This window comes from Culex pipiens, chromosome 2 (genome assembly GCF_016801865.2).
Source record: "Culex pipiens pallens isolate TS chromosome 2, TS_CPP_V2, whole genome shotgun sequence".
Classification (NCBI taxonomy): Eukaryota; Metazoa; Arthropoda; class Insecta; order Diptera; family Culicidae; genus Culex; species Culex pipiens.
Genome location: NC_068938.1, coordinates 22,156,094 through 22,181,047, shown reverse-complemented (window position 1 = coordinate 22,181,047; position 24,954 = coordinate 22,156,094). Strand labels below are relative to the sequence as shown.

At 35.6% G+C, this 24,954-nt stretch overlaps 4 protein-coding genes across 4 annotated transcripts; 2 read left to right on the top strand and 2 right to left on the bottom strand.

Moving 5' to 3' along the window:
- Nucleotides 1–3,669: 3,669 nt before the first annotated feature.
- On the top strand, nucleotides 3,670–4,669 carry LOC120421170 (uncharacterized). The gene is made up of 2 exons (XM_039584364.2): nucleotides 3,670–3,800; nucleotides 3,874–4,669. The coding sequence occupies exon 2, from the start codon at nucleotides 3,889–3,891 to the stop codon at nucleotides 4,366–4,368; it is 480 nt and encodes a 159-aa protein (XP_039440298.1). The 5' UTR covers nucleotides 3,670–3,800; nucleotides 3,874–3,888; the 3' UTR covers nucleotides 4,369–4,669.
- A 70-nt stretch (nucleotides 4,670–4,739) lies between these two features.
- On the bottom strand, nucleotides 4,740–5,603 carry LOC120421169 (uncharacterized). Its single transcript, XM_039584363.1, has one exon. It carries the CDS (start codon nucleotides 5,512–5,514, stop codon nucleotides 5,008–5,010), a length of 507 nt encoding a protein of 168 aa, XP_039440297.1. The 5' UTR covers nucleotides 5,515–5,603; the 3' UTR covers nucleotides 4,740–5,007.
- Nucleotides 5,604–11,067: 5,464 nt separating this feature from the next.
- Nucleotides 11,068–12,028, bottom strand: LOC120421129 (dolichol-phosphate mannosyltransferase subunit 1). The gene is made up of 2 exons (XM_039584289.2): nucleotides 11,802–12,028; nucleotides 11,068–11,736 (listed from the first exon to the last, which is right to left on the bottom strand). Exons 1-2 carry the CDS (start codon nucleotides 11,897–11,899, stop codon nucleotides 11,115–11,117), a joined length of 720 nt encoding a protein of 239 aa, XP_039440223.1. The 5' UTR covers nucleotides 11,900–12,028; the 3' UTR covers nucleotides 11,068–11,114.
- Nucleotides 12,029–12,139: 111 nt separating this feature from the next.
- Nucleotides 12,140–22,432, top strand: LOC120421130 (NADH dehydrogenase [ubiquinone] 1 beta subcomplex subunit 9). The gene is made up of 3 exons (XM_039584290.2): nucleotides 12,140–12,333; nucleotides 12,429–12,571; nucleotides 22,048–22,432. Exons 1-3 carry the CDS (start codon nucleotides 12,242–12,244, stop codon nucleotides 22,242–22,244), a joined length of 432 nt encoding a protein of 143 aa, XP_039440224.1. The 5' UTR covers nucleotides 12,140–12,241; the 3' UTR covers nucleotides 22,245–22,432.
- Nucleotides 22,433–24,954: the final 2,522 nt, after the last annotated feature.

Sequence of the window (24,954 nt, the reverse complement as noted above, 5' to 3'; positions counted from 1 at the left end):
AAAAATAATAATGACAAGACAACATTTTTTCGATTTATCAACTATGGTCCCCTTGGAACGAGCTGTCAAGTAGGAACTTTTCTGTCAAGAAGGAACGCATTGTGCTCAGAAAAATAAGCTTTATCGCTGTAAACAATAATATCAGCAATCTAAACTTTATTTTAGGACCCAATTGCTGTGTACAAATAACACCGGTCTGCTCGGATACAGCTTGGAATTAGCTGCTACAACCGAATTTTTTACAGGTTTGAGATTGATTGGATATTACAAGATTTTTATGGATAAATATCATGTTTCCTTAATCAAACATTAACCAGTTGCATAGATACAAAACATGTTTAATACTCGAAATTAAACTGCAAACTACCGTTGCAAGCTTTAGGAGAAATACTTTTCATTAGTATGAAATGATTGTTTTAGTTTTTTTTTTTTTTTTGTATTAAATGATCAAAGATTTACTAATATTTTAGAAGTTTATAAGACTGTCATCTTCAATCTCACCTTTAAAAAAAATATTTCGTGATTTTTGTTTAAATAGTTTCGAAAGAAAGTTTCTGTTGGATTTTTTTTTTGTTAAAATAATATTTAAAAAAAAAGTTTGTGACGGTGTTTTCAGCATTCTGAATTGGAAGACTCGAGTATTATTGCTACTTTTAAGTGCATGTTCAACAGAAAACATTTTATAAAATTTTATCTTTATTTTATACTCATGAAAATATGACTTTTGAAGCATGCAACAGTAATATGTAGTACATTTTCGATTTTAAATCATATTTGTATTTATGTTCCTGGTTAATGTTTGCTTAAGAAAATATCAAATTTATTCATTAAAATTCAATAAAACCATTAACAATCACAAACCTGCCAAAGTTTCGGTTGAACATGCTAAATCAGAGCAGACACATGGTATTTGTACACAAAAAATATGTAATTATCTAATGATTCTTGTACAAAATATATTTTTACCCTGTTTTATGATTTTAATTTCTGAATAAATCCTACATATTCAAAAATTCGGTTAAAACATAATTTTCAAAATGTTTAGCGGTTTACAACCTTCTACAAAGTTGTTTCTTGTCTTATTTTGCATATTTTGATGAGTAAATGACACATGAAACACACACTCAGCCAAAACATCTTTTAAAATACATATGGCACACCATATAACACCCTCAGAAATCTTCTGTTTTTGAATTCATAAGATTGCCTTATAAGCATGATTGCATAAGAGTAGAATTCATAAGGTTAATTTATGATTATCATTGACTTTGTTTATGTGAAAAAGTCATAAGAAAACCATATAACATTCAAAATGGAAATAGCGAAGACGAAGAGCAAAGGGACAATGTCCACCAGCACGGAGATAGATCTCGGCACGAGTTCTACAGAGTGGATCCGGCGTGGCCGCCAAGAACGATTGAAGGTAACGTTGATTTGTTAGGTTTTGTCTAATTTGGCTAGATTCGATATTAATTAACTTTATCTAAACAGGAAACCGAACAACGATTTGACCAAAAGCAGGCGGCCAACTCAAGTCGGGTCGGGAAATATGTCGCCGGCAGTGGAGATGGTGATCACGTCGGGTTCTTCGTGGAAACAATCGAGGATGAAACCTTGGAGAAGTACGAGGAGTTCCTGTCGGAACAAGTGGGCACGCTGGACAGCAAAAGACGCGCCGTCGCGGACAGCGACGACGACTTTAACGAAGACTACCTTGAAGAGGCGACAAACGACTTCCAACTACAGATTGTCAAGGCAAACAGATTGGCCAATGTTTGACAGATCCAAACGCGCTGGACACCAACCGCCCTTTACGCCCAGCAAAACTGGCAGTGTTGCAAGCGCAAAACATACGTTGCCAGTGCCGATTTATTTTGCATCGGCCAATCTGTCTCCCTTGACAATCTGTACTTCCAACCCGGTGCATGTGTAAGTTTTAGGGTTCAAAGTAGATTTTTTAGAAAAAATAGTAATCATTTCAACTCTTTTGATCCAGGATCATGATCAATTTGGAGAAAAGCAGTATGATATCGACGAGCAGCGAGCCATTTACGATGGAAACATACTCGAGATCACCGTCGTATGTCTGCAACGCGGCATCTGTCTGGCGCAGTACTGTTCGCTGTACCTGGCGGTCCGTCATCAAGAGCGCGACCACGGCATCACGATGCAAGAGCTGGGAGAAACGCTCCGGTACGATCGCGCGGGAGCGAAAGTATCAGTGCCGCTTCTGCAACCGTCTGTGTGGACGAAAAAGCCCTCGAGAAGCACATCAATGGTCCATCATCGCAAGCAGATCCACGAACACGAGCGTTTTAACTGTGACTAGTACCCGATCTACCCGCGCGAAATATACCTCAAGATTCCATACAGTCTCCACTCGGACGAACTCCCCAGAGATCAGGTTCACGCTTGCGACTTCGTCCCGAAACGGTTCGGCCATCGTGAGACACTCCACACCCAGCGGTCGCTGCATACCGACACGACCCCGACCAGCAATGTCACAAATTGCATTATTTTTTGTAAATTAACAGAAATAAACTTTCAAATATTAGTCAAATGAATACAGTAACAATTTAAAGAGAGAGAAAATTATATTCATAAGTTTTCCATATAAGAACAAAAACCTGCTAGCCTCACAAAATTTGAGTTTTATAAGGTTTTCTTATGAACGTAACACAAATGTTACATTAAATTCATAAGGTCTGCTTATGGAAAAATTATCCATTCAGTACTCCTATGAAATCTATATGGTTAATGTATGGAAAATTTTTATATGGTATCCTTATGGCTGGTAAAAGGTATTTTGGCTGAGTGCATCATTTGATATGTTTTCTGAACTGGTAGTATAGAATTTCAAATAAATAATAAAGGAATTGAAAAACAAAAATAAAAATAAAATAGAGATATCTCAGATATTTCCCGATGAAACATTTCGCTCTTAGAAGCATTGGAAAGCTGAGAAAATTTCCTTTAAGACACATTTGAAAGTAGCGATGACTATTTTTTCCTGATAAGTTTGTTCTAGAAAACACGCCGTGGCTCACCTTCAAATTTGACTTTTAAACTTAAAAATCTCATAAAAGTGGCGTGTTTTTTTTTTTCTTTCAGTAATTTTTTTTTTCGGAAGGCCCATCAAATTTCCTCTTATAGTTTGTCTCTGACCTTTTTTTGATACGATGCAACGGCTTCGAGATACAGCGATATTTTAATTACGAAATGCAAAAATATTTAAAACACTCACGCCCTTCTCAAGTGTCATTATCGAGTGAAACTGGCTCCATATACACAAAAATGGCTTACCTAAGCGTAGGATAACATATCTACAACCCTAGTAACATTTTAGGTTTTAAGTAGGCCATAAAAGCCCATATAGGCCGTATGAAGGTTTCCAGAACCATGATAAAACCTGTAAGTTTAAAAATGTTACTAGGGAAAGTTTCATTGAAATCGGAGAGGGTTCGGTACAACCGATTCCCTATTTGACATGGAATTGCTCCCTTTTTTTTAATCTAGATTAAATTTTCAAAACAACTTATCCGTCATGGGTTTTCTATGCAGATAAGACATTTTGAAAATTTAATCTGAATCTTAATCTTAATTTTGAAAAAGAGCGAAAAAGCCGTTCAAAAGAGCGGCTCTTTTTGATGAGCGAATTAAAATGAGCGGTTCCTTATAAAAGAGCGGTTTTGCCCACCTCTAGTCCATGGCTTTCTACAGCCTTGAGTCCGGAAAAGTTTGAGTTATTTGTTTATTGTTGACGTCGTATTTAATTTTCCCGATTATTTCCCATTTTTCCGGTAAAATTTCAATCAAAGAATCCGTGTGGATTCTCACATCTTGTTGAAAAAATCAACTTGTCATTCCCTACAGAGTTCCTTCGAAAAGATGTCAGGAAACCCTCCAACTCCAAAGATGCCGCTGTCCACCTCCAACGTGGCTAACGTTCCGCGGGCCGCCGCTCCGATCCATCCGGATGCGGACACATCGTTCCTGGAAATGGTTCTGGACGCCCACGAAGCCACCCCCGCCCGGGGCATCCGGGTCGACCAGATCAGGGCGTTCCTCCGGATGCGGTACCAGGTGCCGGAAGCGACCATCGAGCAGATTTTGCTGCCCACGATCGAGTTCGCGGTCGAAGCTGAGATGCTGCTCAAAGTGGGCGGCCGCAAGACGTTACCCCAGAGCTGGGCAACCCGGCCCAATCCGAGCTTCGTTCTGAAATTGCTGCGTCGCGTGCGGCTGGAGGCTAGGGCCGTGCTGGCGGCGGCGGCAGCGGCAGAAGGGACAACAGGAGGGCTGAAGCGGAAAGCTGACGGGGAGCAGACGTCCACGGGAGGTTCGGGAGGGAAAATGGCTAGGATTTAATCGGATGGGGCGGATGATTCAATTTGGGCGAGCGACCTCAGAAGCTTCCAGGTTAGGAAGCGTTCCTTTTGAAGGTTTACGCTGATGAAAGCTAGATTATTAGTGTTGCTACAAGTTCATTGTTATTGACCCTCTTACTTAACATTAATGCAAGGTTTCAATAACCTATTTTGTTGTCTTTGATTATAAAAAATAATTTATATCTGCGATAGTAAATTATTCAAGAAATTATTTGAAATTATAAAATATATCAAATAAATTGCGAAGTTTTCAGAAAATTTAATAAAGAAATCTGATCTGATATTAATGTTTTTGTTATTTATATATTTAAATTTATCGTTTTGAGATTAGAGACCTAAATAAAAGACAGATTTTTAGTTTTTGCCTCTGGGATATATATTAACAGCATTTATTTATTTTCGAATAAATTAACAAGTTTTAGGATCTGTTTTAGCAAATGTGTGATTCCATTTCACATGATAAATCAAATCGATTGAATTCATTTTTAAACAAAAAACAAAAAGGAATAACTAACGAATAACAAAAAAAAATGAAATCCAGCTTCTCCCGGCCTCTTCCGAAACACTTCCCTTTGCTCAGGAAGCTTCTGAGGCCACAGCTGTTCCGCGCGGGGCAGCTTCAGTGCGCCTTTCCGAACGGAAATCGCCGCTTGACGCTTTTGGTTCCGTCCTCATCGGCGCTGGCCTTGCGCTTCCGGCCGCCGGCTCCTCCGACCTTTTCGTCCTCCGTTTCCTCGCTGTGCCGCAGCCGGCTGATGGCGTACGCCGGATTAAGCCGGGCCGATCCCATGAACACGTTGTTCAGCGCCGTCGTCTTGATGATGTACTTCCGGGCCAGTGCGACCTTCAGCGCCGGATTAGTTTCCTTCTGAACCTTGGCCTTGGTCACGTGGTGCTTGTCCTGGAGGTAGTTTCTCACCTTGAACATCGAAATGCCCTTTTTGGCGTCCTCGGACGGAATGTTGATGAAGGCTTCCATCACCTTGTCCAGCCACGGTTGGACCGCCGCAAGTTCTTCGTCCGATGACTCCGCCGACGAGGAGGCGCGGGCCTTGGCCACGGGGGCTGCTGCTGCTGGCGGCGACGGCGCCGGGTTGGAACCGGCTTCGTCGGAACTGGAGGACATGGTCTGGTCACGAGATTGGTTCGGAATTTGAGGAAGAAATTTTTTCTCAACTGACGCCGACGCGGTTTGACGGACGAGTGATGAGGAAAACAAGTTGCATCGTCACCGTTACTTTTCGATGCGTCATCCATAAACCACGTCGAAACTCTCGCCAAATTTATAATATGATGTACCATATTATGTACCTAGTACTTATATAGAGTTTTTTTTTTAATAAGTCCTATAAACATATAGGTAAAAGACAATAGTTTATAGGACCTTTTAAAAAAAAAAAACTCTAGTTATAGTTTGTAACCAGCTCCAGAAACCAAAAATCGTAAATATCTCATTGAATTTCTTGGTTAATATTCCTGGTCTTCTACTTAAAGCAAGCTTCCCATGCGCCAGTGCCAACGCACACCGCGGGTTTGGTTTTCTAGCTTTGGTACGTGCCTGAACCCATTTTTGTATTGGTATCTTGGTACATCGTACCAGCGCACCACGACACTCTCGGCTCGCCCCATCGGTTTTGTGTCTGGCACTCACCCATGGCATGAACACAGCGTGCCGTGGTACGTGTCGTGGTATTGAACCCGTTTTGTACCGCCAGCGCGTACCACGGCACGTACCTCGGCTCGTAACGAGTGAAGCACCTTGGCTCATATACCGGGTTCATGCCATGGGTGAGTGCCAGACACAAAACCGACGCGGCGAAACGAGAGTGTCGTGGTGCGCTGGTACGATGAACCAAAATACCCTCGGCTCGTGTGAGTCGGGTACGGGTGTAAACCGAACAAAGCAGGCGCAAAGCAAACCCGAGGTGCAAGCGAACCGCGTGTACCGCACGGTGCAGGGAAGCTTGACTTAAAGTAATATTATCGTGCTTTCCTTTTTATTTTATTTTTATTAAAGTTTTCACAAATTGAATTGAAATTTACACGTGATTGATGGATTGCCCCTAACTGCCGTTACCCAGCAACTGCAACTTTGCAACGGAATCTCGCCCAAACTTTTTCTGCAACTTTGCAGTGATGCCAGTTCTGTAAATATTTAATAATGCAATAAATAAATTTGTAAAAAAAGATTACCGATAGGGTCCTAAAGCCACCCTGGGTTAATTTTCATGTCCAACGATTAAAGACACGCGTACACTCAAAATAAATCTCTATAATAACTGTAGTGGATGAGGTTGAGACAGTCTTTTATTCTTGCTTTTACTAAAAAAAATTAATGCAGAAAATTAGAAAATGGATACACGCAGAAAAATGTTTTGTAGAATCAGCCTGTACGAGGTTTGAATCAACAAATTTTTTGTTGAACATAACCAACGCCGATTTTGCGTTGAAACAAACCTTGATTTTCTCAACTCCACAAAAGTCTTTTGTTGTTTAGAAAAAGCTGCTTTGACGTTTAGCGTTGATTCAACAAAAATCATGATTTTCAAATCAACAAAACGTTTTGTTGATTCAAATATGCCTTATTTTTCTGCGTGTAAGACGATAGAAAATGGTACCCTGGGAACAAGCTGTCAAAAACGAGACGTTCTTTCCAGAAAGGCTGCGCAGTTAAATTTTCCAACCCGATTCAAAATTTCATTTAATTTTTTTTTTTGTTCGTACAATATTATGTCATAGCGCTGAGAAAAAAAAGCTTTATCGTTGTGAACAATAAAATGCACAATTCTAACTTAATTTATAGACCAAATTCATATACAGATCCGATTCGTTAGGTCGGATCTCGCTACTTTAGATTGTCCGCTGGGTCAAACTTTTATTTAATGTTCGAACGGATTCGGATTGAAAAGCACTCAAATTTCAGAACCATAAGTCAACTGATGTTGAAATTTCAACCCCATTTTTGGACGATTTCCGAGCTCGCGGTTTCAAGCTTTTGACAGCTGTCAGTTGTTCCATTTAGCGTTCGCATTTTCTTAAATCATTTTTTTAAAGTGAAATTGATTAATGCATTTCACGCAGGATAGTTTTTCATACAAATTTAAGCTATTTACGGAGCTCGGAAGGAACGCGGTCAAGAAAAGTTGAGCATTCCTTTTTTAATTTCTTGTTTGAAAAAATATAAATAAAAAGATTGCAATAAAAAAATTAATAATTCAAAATGTAAAATTTTTTTCAATTAAAGGGGTTACATACATGTAAATCGGCAAAAATTTCAGAGGTTGGTTTGAGCACAAACTTAAACTTTTTTTTAATCTGTTTTCAGGACATTAAAATAAACATTTTCAACTAATAAAAATATAAATTTGAAGACATTTGGTTGTATCATTGCCGAGATACAGCTATATGAAGTTAGCATTTTCAAAAAACGGGTGCCACGATATCTCAACACTGCATTGACCAAATCGGCTCAAAATTTTGGTGAAGACTCGTTAAACCGGTCCTGTGTGCATGACGAAGGCCGTTTTCAAAAAGTTTATTTTTAAAAAGGATTAAAAATATTTTTATGTTTTTCATATTAAAAATCGCAAGTTTTCGATTTTTGTATTTTTTAAAAATGTAAAATTTCAAAATTGGGCTTTGTCATGCACACGGAATATGTCTTGCGAGTCTTCACCCCAAATTTCAGCCAATTTGGTCCATCCCATCTCGAGATATCGTGGCACCCGTAAATCAACTCTGTGTTCAGAGAAAAACGCTCGCGAAGTTTGACAGTTCGCTTTGCGCATGGCAAAATTTTCAGCTTAAATCGTCTGTAACTTACTTAAATCATAAAATATCTTCATGAAACTTTCAGGAGTGATTGAAAAACATCTTTTAATGTGATTTAATAAATTTTCTGAAATATGAAATTTTGTGATTTTCTACATGTATGTAACCCCTTAATTCATTTTATTTACCGAAATAACAATTTTACAATTTGTGTCAATGGCTGGTTCATAGAGATTTGGTGTTCCTTGCAACTATTTCCTTTTCATAAACCGCTTAAGCAACAGAACAGAAGGTTCTTCAAATGCAATTAAACAAAAACTAGGGAAAATTTGGCCAAAAAACCTAGTGCGATCGAAACTTAAATGTTACATTTAAAAAACTTAAAAACTCAATTCAAAATTTTAAATATCAAGAATCTAAAATTTAGGAATTCTTGTATTCGCAAATTTTTAAATTATTAAATCTTGGTTCTTAGAAATCACATAACTTTGGAGCATTTTTGGAGTCATATTTAAGGTTAATGACCTAAATTTTGATAATAATACGAATTTTGTGATTCGATTATCTGGAGTGATATTTAGCGAAGACTTCGGTTAATCGAGAACGACCTGTGTTTGTTTTCTTAAAATTTTCAGACTTAATTTTTTTTTTATATTTGTATTTCAAATTTTAGAATTTTTAAACTTTCTTTTTTTTTTATTTTGAACTTGATTTTTGAATTCTTTGTTTTTTTTATTTTTGGAGCTTAAAAATCTTTAAGTTAAGAAAGATTCAATTTTTCAAATTAAAAAAAATAATTCCAAAATTTCTTAATCATGTAATTTCTGATTATTTTATTGAATATTTAAATGCTAGAATTCTTTTATTATATTGAGCTTTATATTTGATGCCATCAAAATTTATATTATTCAATATTTAAATTCTTATTTTTTATTTTTTTTATATTTCGTTCATATTTGAATGTTTGCATTTCAGAATTAAAAATTTTTGATTTTTAAAAATTTGTAATATTTTAATTTTTTTATTTTTGAACTCATTATTTTGTTTACAGTCCAGACCGAGGTCCAGACTCGATTATCGGAAGCCGCAACAACAACAAAAAAACAAAACGAAATGCTTTTTACATTATTGCATTTATGCTTCTATAAAAAAAAATAAAGTACGTTTGGTAGTGTGTGTGAACTCCGTGTAAATAGGGTGTGACCCCGTTCGTTTGACAACAGTTGGTGTCAAACCATCGGGGTTTGAGTGTATCAATGAATTTATTAAAAACCCTTTTTTAATTTTTTTCCCAAAATTCGAAAACTGCCCCATTTGATTAAAATAGTAGTTTATGCAACAAGTTGCAAAAAGAGGATTTTTTCAGCACGAGTCGTACATTTATCCAACGAGGTTCACCGAGTTGGATAAATACGAAGAGTGCTGAAAAAATCAAGTTTTGCAACGAGTTCCATACAACATTTTTTGCAATTCCGAAAAACACCCGTTGAGTGAAATTGTAAGTCAAATTTTCATGTATTTTGTCAATAAATCGTTTAAATAAAAAAAAAGGTTGAAAAGTGTTACTTTTCGAAACAAGTGCTTAAAAGTTCAACTTTTCAGCACTCATTTCAGTGCTGAAAAGTAGAACTTTTCAGCATTTATTTTGTACAGAAAAGTAGGCTATTTCGTCGTTCAAGAATGACAGGAAAAGTAAGTAGTTTCACGATGGAATTGCAAAAAATAACATTAAAAAAAGGTTAAACAATTTATTTAAAATTACAGTTTAGAATCAATCGTACAAGTTACAAGGGGGGGAATCAAAAATTTATAAATTTCTGTATTCTGAATTTTCCTAAATATTGTTTTTTTTCTAGTTTTTTGATTATTATTTTCTTAAAAGTGACCTTTTCCGCTACAGTTTCTTAAGCGTTTTTTATAGGTATTCATTTTAGCGTTCATTCTCGGAATCCGCCCCCATTTTCTTATTTCATGCAAAATATCGAAAAATTAACTGTGTTTCGATTAATTGATTTGGTTCCATAAAACGACCTATAGAAAAAGACACTTTCTGAAAAATGCAGTAAACTTTTTTTTTCAAAACTAATTTTAAAATCTATCCATCCTTTAAGTTCTATTTACTAATTGACTAATTTTAAAAAAAATGGAAGTCTCCTACATTTAAAAGCAAATTTTTACGAAGTTTTGAAATTTAGACTTGATTAAAAAAAATCGTTATTGATATATTAATATAAAAAAAAAATAATCAAAAAACAGAAACAAGAACTAATTATATACATTTTTTTTTACTTCTAGGCTCCTGTTGAGGAAATTGAAAAAAAAGATTGTATTTGATTAATTTTTGAATCTAAGAATTTTGGAATTCAAGAACTAATGAATTTAGGAATATCAGAATTAAGAAATTTAGTAATTTTAGAATTTTTAAAGAATTTCAGAATTTAAGAATTTTTGAATAAATGAATTTAATCGATTTTTTTATTTCATTGTGTGTAGGCTTCATCAGTGAGGAAGGCCAAAATACATAAAAACAGAATATAAAAAAAAAACTATAAAAAAGAACCTTTACGATGTGGCAGAGCAAAACTCCCTTACATACAAAATAATAGTTATTTTAACTAGTATTTAAAACTTTGTTGTTGCTGTTATTTTGAAGTTCCCAGTTCAAACGAGTTTTGTAAACTTCATATCTGGAGATTTTTATTTTTTTTAAAAAGGTCCAGTAAACCAAATTTCCAGTTTTTGCTTTTTGGGTATTTTGAAACCGCCTTGAGTCAGGGGTATTAAAAAACACCCAAAAAGCAAAAACTGAAAATTTGGTTTATTGGACCTTTTCAAAAAAAAAAACTCCAAATATGTCCTGCATGGATAGTGTGATATTTATAGCAAAAAAAAAAAGGCTAATTCCATGCTAAAATACATACATTTGAAGTTCCATTCAGTCCCCCTCCGCACAATCTACGTCGTCGCAAACAAAATCAGCAAATTCTTCGCAAACTGCACAATCTCCGACCCGCCGAGCTTGCTCTGTCCGTACACGCGATCCACAAACGAAATCGGAACCTCCCCCACGGTATAGCCCAGCTGCCGAGCCCGCACAATCATCTCCATCTGGAACACGTACCCCTTGGACTTGCAACGCGAGATGAGCTCCTTCAGGACTTCCTTTTTGTACAGCCGGAACGATCCGGTCAGATCCGAAGCGTTCGGCCTCAGCAACAGCTGGGACAGGAAGTTGGCGCCGCGGGAGATGAGCTTGCGCTTGAAGTCCCACCCGTAGACGCCGCCGGCGCCGCTGTAGCGCGTTCCGGAGACCACGTCGAGGTTATTTGATTTTTGGAGGTCGATGAACTGCGGGATGAACTTGGGGTGATGGCTTAGGTCGGCGTCCATGATGATGATGTAGTTTCCGCTGGCGTGTTCGATGCCGTGGATGTAGGCGGTTCCCAGGCCCAGCTTGGAGGCCCGCGGACGGAGCAGAATGCGGTCCTCGCCGTAGATCTTCTGCAGCTGCTTGGCGACCTCCAGCGTACCGTCCGGGCTGCCATCGTCGATGACGATCACTTCGTAGTCGATTTTGCTGTGGATTTTATAAAGAAGCTGAAGGATGTTGTTCTGGAACCGGTTCCCTCCCAGATTACTTACGATTCCTGCATGTACTTCACAATCAACCAGATTATAATGGGTAGATTGTCCTTCTCATTGTAGGTGGGAAGCAAAATGGAATACTTGTTCTCTGGCATGGTTAAACTTTTCCGCAAACTTTACATTAACAAATTAAATTAACTCCTGAAAGAAGGAACAACCTGCCGCGAACCGGAATGCAACGCGTAAAGTGGACCCAAACAACAAGCTCCACGTCAAAATAAACACGAATGAAAACAACAGCCGCGGTCACTTTCCTACCCCTCTCCAAGCGTTTGCCGACCTAAACACCAAATTCACCACAAGGGCGCCTTCTGTCACTCGCACTGACATTTCGCACAACTTTTTCCAAAGAGCCTTCAGAGTCCTTCAAATTTCCGGAGTGTGTTCCGTCGATTCGTAAGGTTTCGCGTTCAGTTAACCGGTTCCGAGCGAGAGCAATGTCCGCCCCGGCCGTGGTCGCGCACACCAAGCGTGTCTGCACGCTGTACAAGAAAGCGCTGCGCAACCTGGAGGCGTGGTACGACCGGAGGTAAGTCGAGAGCAAAACCGAACGGGGTGTTCAGCTTATGTAATTGACCAAAACAAACCGCAAATTCTTACGGATTTGGTTCGGATCATTTGCAGATACATCTACCGCTACCATGCCACGATTCTGCGGGCCCGCTTCGATCAGCACAAGGCGGAGCGCGACCCGGCCGTGATTGCGCAGCTGGTGGCCGACGGAGAGCGCGAGGTGTTTGAGAAGCAGCACTTCCAGCCGAAGAAATGTGAGTAAATAGGAGTAGTACAAACTTCTGTATGTACCTACATGCTGTTCGGCTCCTGTTCAATTTATGAAAAAAATTCTAAAAGCAGGGGTGATTCTGGGACCTTAAACCCTAGGCTTCCACACGACTTTCTAGACGCAAACGTTTTTCCCATTTTGTTACACGGTGTAATTTATTCATTAAATTCAAAAATGCAATTTAATAGGTACCTAGATTTAAATCGTCAACGCTCAATGCTTTTTATTTATTTTATTTATTTATTTATTTGTTTTATTCCATATAGTAACTTAAGACATAGTCTTTTTTATGTTACAGTGTGTGTTCTGCTGAGTTCTGCTTCAATTTAAATTAACTAACTTTAATTTTATTTGGTTCTCTTATTTAACTAGTGGTTCATGTTGAGGTTGGCGAGTAAACTCTGCTTGAAATTATATTTAGAAGTATTTTGTTTCAATGTTGTCGGAAGGCTGTTCCAATTTACAATGCCCCTAGCAAAAAACGATTGACTGTAATAAAATGAGCTATGGTTGGGTATTAGAAAGCTGTAAGTTCTGGTGTTACGAAACGATACTAATTTTTCATAAAGGTATGTGGGTTTTTTGGTGTTAATAATTCTGTGTAAGACAACACATGATCTAAATTTATAGAAGTTTGAAAAACTACATCCAATAAGGTGTTTTTGTAAATGCGAAACCCTAGACATTCTATTTAAGTTGAAAACATATCTTACACAAGCATTCAAAGCAATACGTAGCCTATCAATATGCATACCGCTGGCATTAGAGTAAATAAAATCGGTATAGATAAAGTGTGGAAAAATCAGTGATCTAAATAACTTAAGTTTAGTATTAACATCAAGATGTTTCGTTGTTAGAGTAAGTTGCTTCAAAGATATGTATATTTTTCGGCATTGAGATTTGATTTGAAGATCCCATTCTAAGTTATCTTTCCCTGGGCCTTGTAAAGTCAAGGGGCATGATTTGATCCTAGTGCATTAGTTAAAATTTGGGTATATATTCTTTTTTATAAGCACTATGGACACCACTTCATGCTACGAGAACTCGCTTTGCCGCAGCCCCAGGGCTTAAGCGTTGACCGATAAGCTGTCTTCGTGAACTAGGTAGTTCTCCGATAGTGAAAATATCACAATTGCACAAGACACCGCTGCTTCTGTGACTTTTTCACTATCACAATGTGGGATTTAGGTGGGACTTTTTGATAGTACAGTTGATTTGTTTCTTAGCATTAGCATTTAAAATAAATCTGTATGCCTTCCAAATCTATTTGATGATAAATTTAGTTGCAATTGTTAAGTTAGAGTAATGCTGTCAATAAACTTTGATTGATATAGAATACTAGGCATTCTTTTATGTCAAATTGTCCATAGAGTCTCGATCAATCAATAATGTAATGATATCGGACAAAATTCGTTGATCTGTTGAACTAACGGTTTTCGGATTATGGTTGTATTGACCATTGTTGCGAATCGAGGAACTACGGATCTTTTGACGTAAATGGTCATTTCTTTTTCAAATCGCGATTTCTATCCTATTTGTATATCAGTTCACAATTTTTTATTGTTTTTTGATAGAAGTAGTACTACAACAGTTCCTTTACGTTTAGTTTTGAACATTAAGTTTAGAGGATGTTAGATTAAAATTTAGATTTTCAATCCAAAGTAGTTAGCAAATGAATATTTGGACTTAAATGAATAATTGAATAAGTTGGACTTATGAATAACACACAACTGTGCATTTATTCTAGAGTCAGATCCATACAGCGTCAGTGTTTATTTGGTCGAAGTGTACTAATTCATTGGCAGATCTGATTCTAGTTGTAATGTACGACAAGACTAATAACGGACGTGACAGGACGAGGGCCCAGTTTAGAGGTTTCAACATCAACGATGTGCGGCTGGATCACCCTCCCAAAAAAAAAAAAAAAAAAAAAAAAAAAAAAAAAAAAAAAAAAAAAAAAAAAAAAAAAGATCCCATTCTAAGTTATCTTTGAAAATAAGGCCAAGATTGTTTGCTTCGTTGACGAAACAGATTTGTGCGCCATTCATGATCAAGTTAGGAAAATCAGGTTTCGTTTTAAGTTTAGTAATATTTTGCTTAAAGTATACACATTAGGGTGTTTCATCCAAACAAAAAAGTTCTCAGAATCAGGCAAACCGAGGTTCCCCTAGTAGAGGATACCCATAGGGACTCTCATGCCAAATATCAGCCCATTTGGTTGAGAATTGGCCTGTCCCCAGCGGTGCAAAGTTTACATGTAAATTACTATGGGATTTTTATGCTTTTCGTTCAATCGTTCCTACAGGTCTGGGGACAACATGGATTCACTCGGAATAAAGATAGGTGTGTAGGGGATGGTCCAATGAACAAATTCCAGAAGGAATTAGTGTTGTCCATTCTGTCCCCAAGGTGCGCATTGGAGCGACGTCCGGTGTCTCCAGAATCATCGATTCACCCTTCAAATGTACGCTTTGTCCTTAGTATGCTATGACGGCTAGGTGAAAATTACGACGCCCTATGTCAGACGGTGAACACGTTGAGAAGCAACGATTGCATTATTATTACAAAATCATCATGGTACGTTATTTGGAATGGTTCAAACTGTTACAGGAACATCAGAAATTATAATTTTATTACTTTAAAGTATGTTTCTGAGCCAAAACTTGAGTGAATGCTCTGCCACGTGTTCACCGTCTGCCATGGGGCGTCGACATTTTCAGATAGCCGTCATAGCATACTAAAGACAATGCGTACATTTGAAGGGTGAATCGTTGATTCTGGAGACACCGGACGTCGATCCAATGCGCACCTTGGGGACAGAATGGACAACCCTAATTCCTTCTGGAATGTGTTCATTGGACCATCCCCTACACACCTGTCTTTATTCCGAGTGAATCTATGTTGTCCCCAGACCTATAGGAACGATTGAACGAAAAGCATAAAAATCCCATAGTAATTTACATGTAAACTTTGCACCGCTGGGGACAGGCCAATTCTCAACCAAATGGGCTGATTTTTGGCATGAGAGTCCCTATGGGTATCCTCTACTAGGGGAACATCGGTTTGCCTGATTCTGAGAACTTTTTTGTTTGGATGAAACACCCTAATACACATACACCCCCACCGTGCCGATTACGGTTTTGTCGAACTAATTTGTAACCTTGTATTTCAATAGTCGCATCAGTTATGGAATCATCCAACCAGGTTTCTGTTAAACAGATAATATCCACTTTGCTTGTAATTCAATCTTTTGCAATCTTAATGTGAAGACTTCCATCATTGCCATGATTTTTCGTTCAAAGATATAAACTTTGCGTCGCTATCAATATTTTGCCAAAATTCCTTCTACAAATTGTTTAGAATAGTGATGATTCTTTTTGGTAACGATTATCCAATTCCTTGCAAAGTTATGGAAATCGTCATTAATCAATGATTGCCAACTAGGACGTCAATGACAATTTTTAAACATATTTGATTTAGACCAAAAATGCCTTCAGTGGCCTTAAGAAGGCAACAACCGCCACATGCTGATTCATTTTGGTGCCGAAATTCGTTATATTGAATTCAATACAGAGCCTTTTAGAGTGATGATCAATTTTCTTCGAAAATGATCAACGGCTGTACCCTTGAGGTGAAGCCGTTAATCATTTTCGAAGAAAATTGATCAATGCTATTCTATAAGTATGGAAAAGGCTTCACTTTGGCCCGCAACATCAATATTTGGAGCCTAACATTTCAAAAGGGCACATAACTTTTGTAAACAATAGTGTATCCCTTTCACTCAAATGACAGTTTACATAAGGTGTGAAAGGGACACACTCATGTCTACAAAAGTTATGTGCCCTAATGAAATGGCAAGCACGATTTTCAATATTTTTCAAATACCATTTATTTTAAAGATCATAGCTCCGATACCAGATTTTGCACCTAGTGTTGCAAAATATGCAAGCACCTATCACATATAAAAAAAAAGAATCCGAAAATTAAAAATACGTATTTTTTGAATGCAACTTTGCAACTGCAACGAAGGATGTGTTAAGAAGCTATTAGACTATGGCGAACAAACTCGCAAACAAAGTCAAATGTATGCAGGCTGACGTTTCTGCAAACAAATGCAAGCAAACTGCCAATTTGTTAAAAAGTTTGTTTGTTTGCGAGCTTGTTTTTTTTGTCGTAGTCTAATAGCTCCTTTACGCTTCAAACAATAATTTAAAATTTGTATGGAATTTTTGTTACAAAGGGAGAGGGGGGGGGGGGGAGGGGTGTAAAAACTCCTAACCATAACCTACAACTTTGCCGAAAACACCAAGTCGATCGGAACGGTCCCTTCAGAACGTTAAAGCTAATTACGGAGATCGGAAGAACGCGGTCAAGAAATGTTGCGCATTCTTTTTGTGACTTCTGTGAGGTTCTCGGGAGAAAAAAAATTTAAATACTATTTTGAATGATAAAAAAACACCAATTCAAAAATTGGAGAATTTAAAAAATTAGAGTTCGAAAATGTTGGATTTAAACTTTTAAAGTTTTTTTTGTCAAAAAGTTCTATAAACACGTTAAACACAATAGCTTATAAAACCTTTTTAAAAACTCTAGACATTTACAAATCCTTTAATTCTTGAATTCCTAAATTCCTGAATTCTAGAATTTCTGAATTCAAAAATCCCTAAATTCATAAATTAAACATTTCTCAAATTATTAAATATTTAAATTTTTAATTCTTAAATGCCGCCATCTCAAATAACAAAAAAAAAACACTTCTGGAGTCATGTTTTAGGTTGGAAACTCAACTTTAACAAAAGATTACGAACTGTTTGAAAGTTCTTAGAATTTTGAATTATATTTTTTATTGCATCATTATCAATTATTTGATTAGAAATGCTCTAAACCTTGATTTTTTTTATTTTTTTGAATTTTTGTGTTTTTATTATTAAATTTCTGAATTTTCTAATTTTGGATTCCTTGAATTTTTTAAGCTTCGAATTTGTGATTTAATGATTTTTATTTTTTTGTATTGTTTATTTATAAATACATGATAAAAAAAAATCTGAATTTCAAAATCTATGTACTTTTTTGAGTACTAGTATTTTTCTGAATTTAAAAATTTTCATTAATATTTTTTCTGCGAGACAATTTAATAATATTTAGCTTTTTCATCGAAATATATTGAAAACAAACACCTCGGGAAAACACGTCAAACGCCACTTTTCGTTTCTGTTCCTTTTCAGCTGTGTACCGCTTAAGAAAAATCTTTTCGTGGCGTTTTTTTTATATGGAGTTTTGTGTTCCCTCCGAACTCCGCATCAGCCTTAAAGTTAGTAAAAAAAACTTTTCATGCAAAAATCTCTTTTTTAAATCGTTAACAACTTTTCAGGATCAACTCGGATCGCTTTGCCCTCCTCGACAAAATTAATAAGCGTTAAATTTCACATTAGAATCAGACACTTGATCACATTTCTACACATTTAACACCACCTTCCGGAAAAACGGCCCCTAATTCTTAACCGAAATTGGCACACCCGTGCAGTCGGGAATAAAGTGAGAATAACATTTTTTGATATTTGAAAATACTAGGCCAATAACATTTTATGTTATTCATAACAAATTTTGTTATTCGCCGTTATGATTTTTTTTATTGGATTGTTATTGTAATAACAGACTAGTAACATTTTTAGTTATTCTTCGAACAAATCTTTGTTATTATTTTTTGTTTTTTTTTTAACAGCTATCTGATCATCCCAATAACAGTTGGAGTTACTTTTCCATAACAAAAAATGTTATTCCCAAGATGTTTTGGCTTTCAACCAATAAAAAAATTGGTTATGATAAACTCTTTAAACTCTTTGCAGGCCAAGGGTGCATGATACTGATGATACTCGTCGGTTGACACCCAGGCGAGGAACATCCCGGAAGGAGCCCAACTACATCCGTAGTGCTATTTGGACAAAACAGCATGGCTCTGGTTCCTTGCAAGTGTCCTATTTTCTTACCTCCACGTTGGCTTGGTTTAGTCATCATGATGACAAGGTGTAACCTAGCTGGTGGCCTGTGGAAACGGATCGTAAACCTTTGACCAGCGAGGGTCAGAGTGGAGACGGCTAAAAGAAAGGGGCGCGACAATGTGGGAAAGGGAAGTAATTTGTGTTTGTAGACGGTATTGTTTTGATTCGCAGTATGTTGAGTCAACTGCTGTGGATGTACCTGAGCATCGCAGAACGGGGTTTCTCTTCTTTCCATTTGAGCTAACAGCTATCTTCTGTTTATTTATTTTTTTCACTGATTTTCTAAAACGGCTTCTGTTTACTATTCTCCATTTGATTTCGATTTTACTTATTTGATTCTCTTATTTCTCAACGCTTTTCCACTCTATTTTACCAATTGATGCTGCTGTAACAAACTGTCTGCTTTCCCTTAATTTGGCAGCGATGTCAATTTTGTTTATCATGTGCCTTTTCTTTATTTATCTATTTGAATAATTTCTCATCTTCCCTGTAAATTGCCCTCAATACAATCTAAGCTTGTTTGTTACCTCAATTTATTAACTATTGTTAATTTCTTTATCTACTTCATAAATTACTATCTTTCTTTTACTATTGATTCTTTACATAGTATATTTCCTTCACTGTCCATTGTTTTGAAACTTCACCTTTTTCTTAAGCAAGTGAGGTTCGAGCCCTTACTCAATTTATGGAATGATTAAAGGATTAACACAAATATTACTATTGTACTTTTGAAAAAACTTTTCTAAAATGCATAGGACCAAAATATTGTAACAAAACACCGCGACAGAAGAAATATCAACAGATAAACACGACTTAACATTAGGGAATATTTCAGGAGAAAACAATACACAGTAAAATAACAATTAGTTTTTGAATTCAAACTAAAAATAAAACAGTTCTTGCTTTAATGAAAATTGATAGGCACACTATAAATGGTTAAGCGCTTATACTTACATCAAACCCTACGTAATGTACCACCCCCGGCCGAGTTAAAATGCGTAACCGGAAAAGAAGGTGTGCATGCCTGGCACGAACACTCAAAGCGTGTTCTAGCGTGTTGCTCGTACTGACTCAGAGCAAGGGTGAGATGTAGGTGTAAGGGCAGTGCGTGTTCGTCGGGAACCTGGTGCATAAGATCGGTCAAGGCCCGTTCTTACACTGAAAATTGTGAATTGCGATAAACTCTTTAAACTCTTTTGCATAAATATTCCATAACACTTTTTACAAAATTCATGCCATTTCTATAACAAATACTGTTATTGTTATTGAAATGGCATGAATTGTGTTACTACCGTCTTTGCGAAGGAGGCAAGCGCCTAAGATTTTTCAACATTTCCCATTTTTGTTGTCACCCTAATGCATACCAAACACGCATGACAGAATTCACTGAAATCTGCATTACTGAATTTTACAGTAAATGAAAAATTACTGAAATTTCAGCAAAGTTTGACGTTTCGATACCAATTTTAACTGAAATTTAGCGAAACGCTTACTGAAAATATTAGTAATGCAGTTTTCAGTAAATATTAGCTGAAAATGAAACTCAGAATTTAGCAAAGGGCAATTCACTACCAATATGAAGCCAATATTGGAGTCGATACGGTATGCAGCCAAGGAATACTGCGCGAGTATTATGCGCGTATGATATTCACGTTGATATTTGGGTAGATATGACCTCAGATACGACGAATATGGGGTCTATATCGTCAATACGGTATGCAGACAATGAGAATATTATGTGCGTATGATACGCGTATGCAGTATACTCGAAGTGATTAACCCCTAGGAATTTAGTGTGTGTACAAAATTTTATCCAAATATAAAATAAATTATAAAATTTTCAAATGTTGAGAATAATTTACAAAACTCATAAGAATTTAATAAAAATATTATTTTAATTTTTCCGGATCTAACCAAATGATCAAAGTATTTCTAATGATAATATAAATATATTTTCTAAGTAAAGGAGCTATTAGACTAAGGCCATCAAACAAATAAATTCGCAAGCAAAAGCCAAATGTATGTAGACTGACGTTTTTGCAAACAAATGCAGCCTAACAAAAAGAGCAGGCAAGCTGCCAAACTGTCAAAAAGTTTGTTTGTTTGCTTAAGTATAATAGCTCCTTCACATTTTACATCAACTGGCAGCCATTCGCTGGTAGTGTGCTGAATAATTTTGTGTGGCTTGAATGGGAATTGTAAAAGTGACAGTGTATTCTAAGCCGACGTGAACACCATATTTAGACCCAATTTTAAAATTTCTGGAAAAGCTATGACTTTTTTTTTAAAGAAATCAGAAAAAACTGGTTTTGGAAAAATCAAATTCACCGCTTAAACTGCTGGAAATGTTCATATTCCTCCTAGCCCAGCAAAGCAGCTTTTTAAGTCTGAAAAACGTATATTTGTTTCAAATTGGTTAATTCGACGGTAACATTTCAAAAGGCATCATGTACATTTTGACACTTTCTGGGTTATTGCATATTCTGAAAGTACTCCTAATAAGCTACCTCTCCACCAAAAATGAGCAAAAGTTACTTCAGTAAAGTCTGTTTAATCATGATTTTAAATAAAGTAACATAAACAAAATCTCTGCCATCAGCAGTCCCTGTTTATAAAGCCCTGTCAACCTGTCTAACAAAAGACTACATGAACCTCGTGACGAAAAAAAAGCATCATGAAAAAAGCGCCATGTACATTCGGCGAAGAAAAACGAATCATAACAAAGCGTCCCCCTCAATGACAGCAGGGTGATATAGACGTTGGTGATTTCAAAAGAAGTTATGTTTGTTTTTCTCAAATAAAATTACGGAAATAATGTTTTATTGAATTTGGATGATCAAGTATCAATAAAAGCAACGTTTTTCATCGTTTGTTATCATTAGAACATCTTCTTTTGCTTTTACACTCAACCCCCGGTGGTTGGTCACTTTTTCGTTTGACACTTTTTTAGTTTGTACCCCGTTGGTTGGTCAAAGTCAAACTAAAAAGTGACGAACTGTCACTTTTTACACGACGCTCACGCACACTATCAAAACAAACGTTTGGTAGTGTGTGTGAGCTCCGTGTAAAAGGGGTGTCAAACTAAAAAGTGACCCCGTTCGTTTGACAATAGTTGGTGTCAAACCATCGGGGTTTGAGTGTATATTAAAATGGGAATTGAAAAATGATGCTCACCATTCAAATGCGTTTTTCTCAAAACGCACTGTTTGTACATGATGCTTTTTGAAATGTTGGTGTCGAATTATCCCTGTTCATATAACAATTTGTATTTTTACACGACAAGTCTTTACGAAAGTCTTTTTTCAAAATGCGAAAAACATGAAAAAAAACTCAAAAAGCTACTTTCAATTGACAAAAAGATAAGAGTACCTTAAAAATGTCCAATGGATCAACCCATGGAATCGAAAAAGCTTAAACAAGTATCAAAATACATAACCACAACTTTTCCCCATCTTTTCAGTCCCCATGTCGCCCGGTGGTGTCGCGTTCGAGCGTGAAGTCATCCCCCCGGACTGGGTGCTGGACTACTGGCACCCGCTGGAGAAGGCCCAATACCCGGAGTACTTTGCCCGGCGCGAGAAGCGCAAGGAGGAGTACGTGACCTGGTGGGAGAAGCAGTACGGAAAGGCGACCGCCACCGATTCGCACCATCATTGAGAACAGGGCAAAGGCAAAGATGGAAAGAAAGTGTTAAAAAATATTACAGAAAGCGATAACAAATACTGCGTCAAAACAACCTTCCTTCTGCTTTTTGATTAGATGGATGTAATTACAAAGGTGAGCTGTTGTCTTCGATGGTCGACATTTGAATAGAAAAAAATAAAGGTTGGTCTTAGAATGGAAAAGCTAAAGTTTTGTGTGTTCAAAATGATTGAAAGAAATTGTCTTTGCTAAAAATGACCTACAAAATTCTAAAAAAAAATATTTCTTTAAAAATCCTTAAATTCTTAAATTCTTAAATTCTTAAATTCTTAAATTCTTAAATTCTTAAATTCTTAAATTCTTAAATTCTTAAATTCTTAAATTCTTAAATTCTTAAATTCTTAAATTCTTAAAATTTGTAATTCCTAAATTCCTAAACCCTCAAATTTTTAAATACTTAAATTCCTGAATCTTAAATTGTTTATTTTTTTTAATTCTTAAATTCTTAAATACTTAAATTCTTAAATTCTTAAATTCTTAAATTCTTAAATTCTTAAATTCCTAAATTCTTAAATTATAATTTCTTAAATTCCTTAATTCTTAAATTCTTAAATTCTTAAATTCTTAAATTCTTAAATTCTTAAATTCTTAAATTCTTAAATTCTTAAATTCTTAAATTCTTAAATTCTTTAATCTTAAATACTCAAATTCCTAAATACTTAAATTCTTAAAATTTGTAATTCCTAAATTCCTAAACCCTCAAATTTTTAAATACTTAAATTCCTGAATCTTAAATTGTTTTTTTTTTAATTCTTTAATTATAAATTATTATTATTATTAAATTCAAAAAATCGGAACATCTGAAACTGATTTATTTTCAAACTCTTAAATGTCGCCAAATCACAAAAAAATCAGATAACTTTGAAGCTCTTTCAAATTCATATTTAAGGCCAGAGACATTTTGAGAAAAAGTAAAAAAATCGTTATTCGATTTCCGGAGCGAAATTTTTGCGTGGCGTTCAGATAAATCGATTTCTGAAGTGAAATCTAGGTCCCATTAGCTATTGTGTTTCATATGTTTTCATTAAAAAATCTCTTCACTGTTTAGTTTTTTTTTTCAAATCCCAGGATTTTATTTTTTTTTTATTTTTTAATATTGGAAGTTTTTGTTTTATTTTATTTTAATTTCTGTCTTTCTAAATTTTAGAGTTTCAACAACATTTCGAATTGCAAAATTAAAAATTTTGGATTTAAAAATATTTAAATTTATGAATTTGTAAGATGTTTTACCATTAAATTGAAGTTTATTGTAATGGCTTATTTCTATCCAAAATCGGTTCTTAACGAAGCTACACCATTTTTTTTTTTAATTTTCAATGTAATTTTCCAAATGATTTTTTTAATCAATCAGACATTGCAATGCTCTTTAAATGCATTCTTTTACCTCAAATTATTTATTTACCTCGATTACTTAAAAAGAAGCCCAAGAATAAATTGATCTTTTGCTTTGTGGGCGTTTTTGAACGGTTTTAAAAACACCCAAAAAGCAAAAAATAAAAATTACCTTTTTTGCACCTTTTTATAAAAACAAAATCTTTATGAAAACTTCGGATATGGAGTTTTGCGTTCATCCGAGCTCCGTACTAGCCTTTAACCTGTCAAACCATAGCGAAATTGTTTCTATTTTAGAAAAATCGCGGGATTTCCAGTAAAAAATATTTAAAAAAATGGAAATTTCCCGAGAATTCCCGAAATTCAAGCGGGAATATACAAATTGTCAACTTTTTGGAAACAAATTTTGTGAAATTGCTCTGAAAAAATAAAAGAATAAGAATCTCTACAAAATTTTGTTCAATTCCATTCATTGTTCAGTTCTTTAAAAAAAGAACTAATTAAAATTCAAATTCAAAATTAGTCAAAATACTTTGAATTTAAATTTATTTGATTTAATATTAATTGTAGAAGCATCTGGAAATAGGAAATTGGGTCCTAAAATGAAGCTTAGATTGCTGATATTATTGTTTACAGCGATAAAGCTTATTTTTCTGAGTAAAATGACCCTTTGTACGACCACATAGAGTTTAAAATGGATTTTTAAATCAACTTGGAAAAATTAACCTCGCGGTCCTTCTTGACAGAGAAGGTCCTACTTGACAGCTCGTTCCAAGGAGGACCATAGTTGATCCATCGAAAAAATGTTGTCTTGTTAATTTTTTTTTTTGCATTGAAATGAAAAAAAATTATCAGAAATGGTTTTTGATCGTGTTTTTTACCGTTGTAGGCAAGGTTGTAGGTAAAAATTGACATAGGGCTTTAGTACCCAATTTGTCATTTTGTTATGGTTTTGTTTACCATGATCAAATGTGATGAAAATTGTGTTATGTAGTATCATTAAATATTTCAAATAGGTTCTGCAAGAAGAATTACATCAATTCGTTAAATACCTACTATTAAAGAAATTACAATTTAAAGTAAAATAATTATGGAGCACTGGTGGAACATTAGGTGTTAGATGGATAAATTTGAAAAAAAAATGGAAGACTGCTTGTGGAGTGCTAAAATAAAATAAGATCATTTTTTGAATTATTATACGAGTTGATCTTATAAAATTAGAAAAGAATATACATTTACTTGTTGCTATTAACTGATCTTCACACTTATTTCCCTTATTTTGATGCAAAATTATAATCTAAGCCAAGATCAAAACAATTTTTAATAGATTTTA